Consider the following 6,140-nt stretch of genomic DNA (forward strand, 5'->3'; position numbering starts at 1 on the left):
TAAGCAAAAGCCTGGATGTGCCCAGCTCCGAACAAGGGAAGAGAGGAGTTCAGATGCCCTGTCTGCAGTTAAGAACTGCACAAGTGATGCACCCTAGGCTGCCACACTATTCCCTGCACCATGGTTCCCTGACAAGATTGGCTGGGGTAGCAGCATTTCTGACAGCCGCCCCAAACTGCTGTCCCTGCCCTTACTGGGCTTCACCTCCCCTTCTGCTCCTTCCCTTCCAGCACGGGAAACTCTGCCTCAGTGACAGAACAGGCTTCAGGATGCAGGGGAAAGGCTAAGACATCAGCTGAAACTCCCCAGACCCATAACCAAAGGTCCTCCCACCTTGGGCTACAAGGGCATGCTGCAACAGCAGCTCTCACCTATTCCTAAGCAAATGACACTTTCTCTCCCCAGACTAACACCTCCCTGCAGCAAAGGCACCCCAGGCCAGAGAGCAACCTTATGCCTGCTTGTGAACCCACTGGACAGGCAGGGACAGAAATAGACACTGCTCCCTGGTGTATTTAGTTCAGAAAGGAGAGCCCACAACCACGTCATCCAACAGATGGACAACACGGAAGTTGTTCTGCTTGCCTGGTGTGACACAGTGAACACAAACAGCAGTGCTAAACTCCAGTTGGTTTGCAAATACAAAGGCACTTGCACAGGGGCCTGCACCAGCCTGCGGCGTTCCGTGCAGGAAGCTGTGCTGTGCCACTCCTCACCTGGTTCCAAAGGGCGGCAGGGGGGACAAAAAACCAAAAAACACTTTCCCCAGTGCAGAGGATGGGTGCCTATTTCTGAGGGCACTGAGAGGTCCACTGCAATACCTTTCCAACCAGCGCTTACTTGTCAGCTTTACTCATAGCACCCCTGCTTCCCACAAGTGATTGCAGCTTTCTTCTTAACTAGCTATTACAAAAGCAAGTTTAGACACTGAGCCTCAGCCTGCCCCAGGGTCCTACACAGCAGCCCAGACAGGGTCAGAGAGAGCAGACATCCAAAGGTCCTGTGTCTCTTAGGGTGAAGCCCACCCAAGGCTGCCCAGGGAAGAGGAGAGGGGTCTCCCCAGGCCAGGTCTAAATGAATTTAGGATATGGCCTGAACTCCTACAGCTAACACATTCTGCTGAGGATACAGGCAAAGGCATGGGCTGCAGGGAGAAAATGCAAGTCTCTGGGTAGAGAACACTTAGCCCATACCCCAGCCCATGCTCTTGCTGCTGGGATATCCACCCAAACAGCCAGCCTGGCACCCTGCACACCACTCCAACTCACCTGGGAGAAGTTCAGCCCGTTAAGCGGGTGGCACTGCTCCTCCACTTTCTCCACAGCACCCGTTTGTTTCCTCAGACGCTCTGCTTCTTGGGCCAGGTACAGATCCAGGACAGGCACACCTCGTGACTTGATGTCTGCTTCTGTCAGAGAGTTCACCATCAGCATCACCCACACCGGCCTCTTCCGCTCCCAGTTGCCAGCAATGGCATTGAAGAGGTAGTCTGCGTACAGCCCTTTGCCCCGCTGGTCTGGTGTCATCCAGGATGGCATCATGAGCTTGACGTACTCCAGGTGCCGCTTGAGCCGGCAGTAGATGTCGTGGGGCAGCACATCCTGGAGGTTCTCCCCCTGTGGCAGGAGCTGGCAGCTGGTGAGAGCTGAGATGGTGTAGGGGTCAGTGAGGTCCAGCTCAAAGTACACAATGTGGCTTTGTTGGAAGGCCTTTTTGGAGTTCTCTGGGATGAAATCCCAGACACGTGTGTACGGGACATGAATGGTGCCAAAAAAGTAAGATGGAGGATCTCTCTTGATGGTCCACAGGAACGAGTTCAGCTCACTTTGCTGGGGGAGAGGGAGACACAGTGGAGTAAGTACAGACATTTACATTGGGCCACTGCAGTACAGGGCTTAAGGAAAACATGGTGCCAAGCCAGTAGGTCACCTGGCTCAGCAGCTTGCCAGCATAGACTTTTTCTACAGCGGCTTTGCTCACATTGAGTCCTCTCTCCTTTTTCTCAGGTCTTGGGGTCAAAATTCAACTTTCATGAACTAAAAACACAAGAATATTGGCCTTCACTTTCTCCTCCTGAGAGGCAACACTAGGTCTTTTCAACATTAATGCCACCCCGGCTCTTCACCCAAGTATCTGCCAAAACCAGCAGAAGAGCACAGCCCAAGAAGGCCATGCTCCAGGCAAGACGCTTATCCAGCTTCTGCCTTTTAAAAAGTTAAAAGCCAGCATTGCTTTGCTGAAGCAGAGCAAAACAGCAATGTTTCAAACACCTTCACTGTGACCCCTCTCAGTTCAGCACAGCAAGGCATGTTTTGTCAAAGAAACTAACATGACACTCAGTCAGAGGGTGCCACAGCATCTCGGGAGAACTTTCCACTCTGAGCGAGACACCAAATAAACATATAACACAAAACACAGCTGGCAGGCAGACTTGCTGAGGAAGGGAGAAATACAGTTTTACAGGGATGTAGCTCATGGCATACAGGCACACAGTCAAGATCCCTCCCAGCCCAATTCTCCTCCTTCTTAATGAAGAGAGAAGCACCTGCAATACCTTGGAAAACAAGGGAAGAAATTCTGGAGGCCAAACACAGCCTGTGGTTCCAGGACATACTTTTTAAAAAATATTCTTTCTTTGGATTAGCTTTTAAAATCTCTCAAAAACCACAGCCATCAGGAATTCAGAATCAGACTTTAAGTTTGTTCTGCTGCAAAGCAGGAATACCAGAGTATGGGGCTGTGCTCAAGCCCTAAGCAATCCTGCAGGACAGGAGAGCAGATGGGGCAAAATGGACACTGCTTGGATCCTGACAAGTCACTTTACACCAGCAGCAGGGATGACCTCCCATCACCTACAGCATGCACCCCAGTGGTGCAGCAGTCCTTACTGGAGCAATGAACACAAACAGTTTCTATCTGTCTGCATATACAGGAAGAGGTAGCCTTTGCATGACTAAGTAAGAGTACAGCCTTCCAGATACACTCAAACATCTGGTCAGCGTTTAGTAAACAGATAACTCTAACCTCAATTCTGAGGCTAAGTGTGCATGTGTGCTGATCTAAGAAGCCTGCCTGACTGCCAAATGCAGAACAGGCTGCTTGGAGGAATTTATTGGAAGCACATTGTCCATAAATTTCAGATACTAAAGACCCAGGGTTACAGAAAGTTAAAGACTGCTCTGCAATGCCTCATCCCGGAAAACCTTCTCCAGCACCTCTCTCCTTCAAACCCAGGCCACAGATCTGGCAACACTTCAAAGTGCTGCACCAGTCCAGCTTGCTAGTATGGACCGACAAACCAAATACACTCCAAAGAGCTCTTCAGACACTTCTGCAGCATGTCAAGAGTCTGAAGGATACTTCAGACCTTGGTAACACCATTCTACAACTCCATATTCTATAGGACAGTCCTGGAATGCCCTCCTGAATTACAGACCATAAAAACTCTCCTGAAGACCATATGAAGATGTGATGCAGCACCAAGAGGTAAAGAAGATACAGGGCAACACGTGAGTACGAATATGACATAGACCCAGGAAGAACACAGGAAAATGAATATGCAAAGTTAAACAAGAGGGAAAACGAGATGGAGTTCCATCCTGTCATTAGTCAGAAGGGAAAAAACGGAAAGACACACCACTGTGGTGAGAAATGAACCGGAAGCAGTCATCAGCCAGCATGGGGGAAGGACAAGAAGTGCCACTTTCTATCCACAAGCATGCAAAAAGACAGAAAAGGCACTTGGGACAGGCACAAGGTTGGGAGGCCAACACTCCTTCATTCTGCACAAGTCTGACCACATACACGGCAGTGCACATGAACAGCTATGACTGCAAGAAATTGTAACGAACCAGTGGTCACCAGTCAGCTTAAAACTTCAGCCAGAAGGCTCAAACTCAGATGGATGGTACCAGACTTTAGCATGGATCACCAGCTCTGCTCCAGACTCCTGCACACAGCCCAGCTAGAAAGGTATTTGACACTACCCTCTCTTTTTTTGCTCTGCAAATGCCCCCAGCTTTCATAATCGCATACTGAAAGCCAAGTAATACTACCAGTTATTAGTGGCACCACTTGAGGAAATCACACAGGCCATCAGGCACAGAGTGCACAAAGTCTTCCTTTAAAGAGCCTGCAGCAAAAGTGAAAGTGGGCGGAGACCTAGCAAAACTTCTCACACAGTCCTAGAGACCGAGATCTTACAAAGCAGAGTGGCTGGGCACTCTTGCTGGCACTTCCACACCAACAGGAGCAGTCATGAACTTGTCCAAGCGCCGTTCAGACCTCCCTTCTCAGAATTGCTTGGAGCCAGAGGGGCCAGAGAACAGACCTCAGTTTTCAACTGTTGACAGGAATCCTCCTCAGACCCTGCAGAGCCAGTTTCTGGGCTCCAGCAGGTGGGTATCATTGCCAGGTGATGGTACAATGGGAGCTCACAAAGCTCACTCTTCCTCCAAAAGGTGTAATTACAGCTGCTCAGGACAGGCTAATGCCTCACAGTCCTTTGGCATCTCCTTTTCCTTTAGGAGGTGGAGACTGGAGTTCCCAGCAGTGCTTTGCCTTTATGCCAGACCCCTGCAAACAGCCCACTTTGCTTTGTGTGAGAGGGGATGGGGCAAAGTCCCTGGTGTGCCTAAGCAGGTCTGTGTTTCCTCTGCTGTACCTTCTGGCACTCTCATGTCCCTGTGTACCTCCTGGAGCTCACATGTGTTTCACTGCAGCTCCAGAGAGGTAAAAGCAAGGGTACAATCTCTCCCCAAGACCGTAAAAGGGAAGATGTTAAACAATGGTCTAGGTGGGTTTAAGATAGCACACGAGCAGTGCCGAGTCTTGTTCAGCATTGCAGTATATGCTGTCAGTGGCAGCGCCTCTCTCTCACTCACTTCACTGAGAGCATGCAGTAGATAAAGGTGCTAAGCCCAACTTTCCTTTGCTGTAGGATCCTCCTACACAGCTGTTACAACATCAGAAAGGAGTGCTTTAAAATCAGCATAAATTACAGTCAAAGTGGTGTCCTGGAGGCTTAAGAGAGCTGGGTTGTATAGCTCCAGGAATTTCACTTTGACCAGCCTAACAACAAAAAGTCAGGTTCACATATAGATCAAGATGACTATTTCTGTCTCCACTCTCCGATTTATGGGTAGAACTCAATGCATCACTCGAGAGGGGAAAAAGTAGGAGCAAGGGGAAGAACGGAGCCTAAGAAAGGGAGCCGCAGTCCTGCATGAGAACACTCTCCTCCCAGTTTGCTGCCACACCAAGATCCGATGCAGCGTCACACTAGCCACACCTCCTCTGTGCCTCGAGTTTAACCTCCCACTACATAGTCCCAGACCAAGGCATTTCTGAATGGCCAGCACTATGGCACAGTGCATTCTCCCAGGTGAACAACAACTGGCTGTGAACTGGTTCAGGGTATCAGACCAGCCAAAAAATTGCTTGGAACAAAAAAAGGAGAAAAGGAAAGGCTTTTCCCCAGCCAGCAGGGGAATGAGGGAGAAGGAAAAGGAGCTGCTCAAACTGACACTGTCACAGAGACAATGCATAGGATCCACTCCCTACCATGAGGCTGGGAAAGCCTCCCTTCCCAATCAGGCTGCACAGGGGACAACCTCCACTGCCCACCATGAGATGCAATGGGTGCACATAAGGCCAGAAAATGTTTCCCCAGAATGAAGGGATAACAGTGTGAGGCACTGCAGAAATCCTGGAAAAGCATGGTGCACATCAAGGGTCTTTCCTCAGGAGCTCAGGGAGGGTCTAGGCAAGAACCAAAAAACCTTGAAGAGGGTAAAATGATGCTGCAGACTGAGATCAGTAGCTGAAACCAGAGCATGCTAGTCCTGTATCCCAACATCTGCCCTCTAATGACATAGCTGGTTGTCCACAGGTAGCGGAGGAAACTCCCATGACCTCCTGCCTTCTGTCTGCTTCAGCAGAACAGAGGTATTTTCATTATCTAATAGGTTTATTTTTTTAAGATTTAAAAAACCACAAGTCCCAGATTCTGTTCATTTTGACTCCACCCCCAGCAACTTGCTTTTCCAGCAGTATTTATAGGTCCACCATAGGATGCAACCTGTAGTCTTGAAATACACAAATACTACTGCATTTGTCAGACATCACGCATCATTTCAGGT

At 49.4% G+C, this 6,140-nt stretch overlaps 1 protein-coding gene across 1 annotated transcript; it reads right to left on the minus strand.

The window, feature by feature from the left end:
* Window positions 1–1,193: 1,193 nt before the first annotated feature.
* LOC104461703 (metalloprotease TIKI1-like) lies at window positions 1,194–1,829 on the minus strand (the record flags this gene model as incomplete). The annotated part of the gene is made up of 1 exon (XM_010073381.1): window positions 1,194–1,829. A coding segment is annotated over one exon (636 nt), but the record flags the coding sequence as incomplete, so codon positions are not given.
* Window positions 1,830–6,140: the final 4,311 nt, after the last annotated feature.

The sequence above is a fragment of the Pterocles gutturalis genome, unplaced genomic scaffold (assembly GCF_000699245.1).
Source record: "Pterocles gutturalis isolate BGI_N339 unplaced genomic scaffold, ASM69924v1 scaffold15087, whole genome shotgun sequence".
Lineage (NCBI taxonomy): Eukaryota > Metazoa > Chordata > Aves > Pterocliformes > Pteroclidae > Pterocles > Pterocles gutturalis.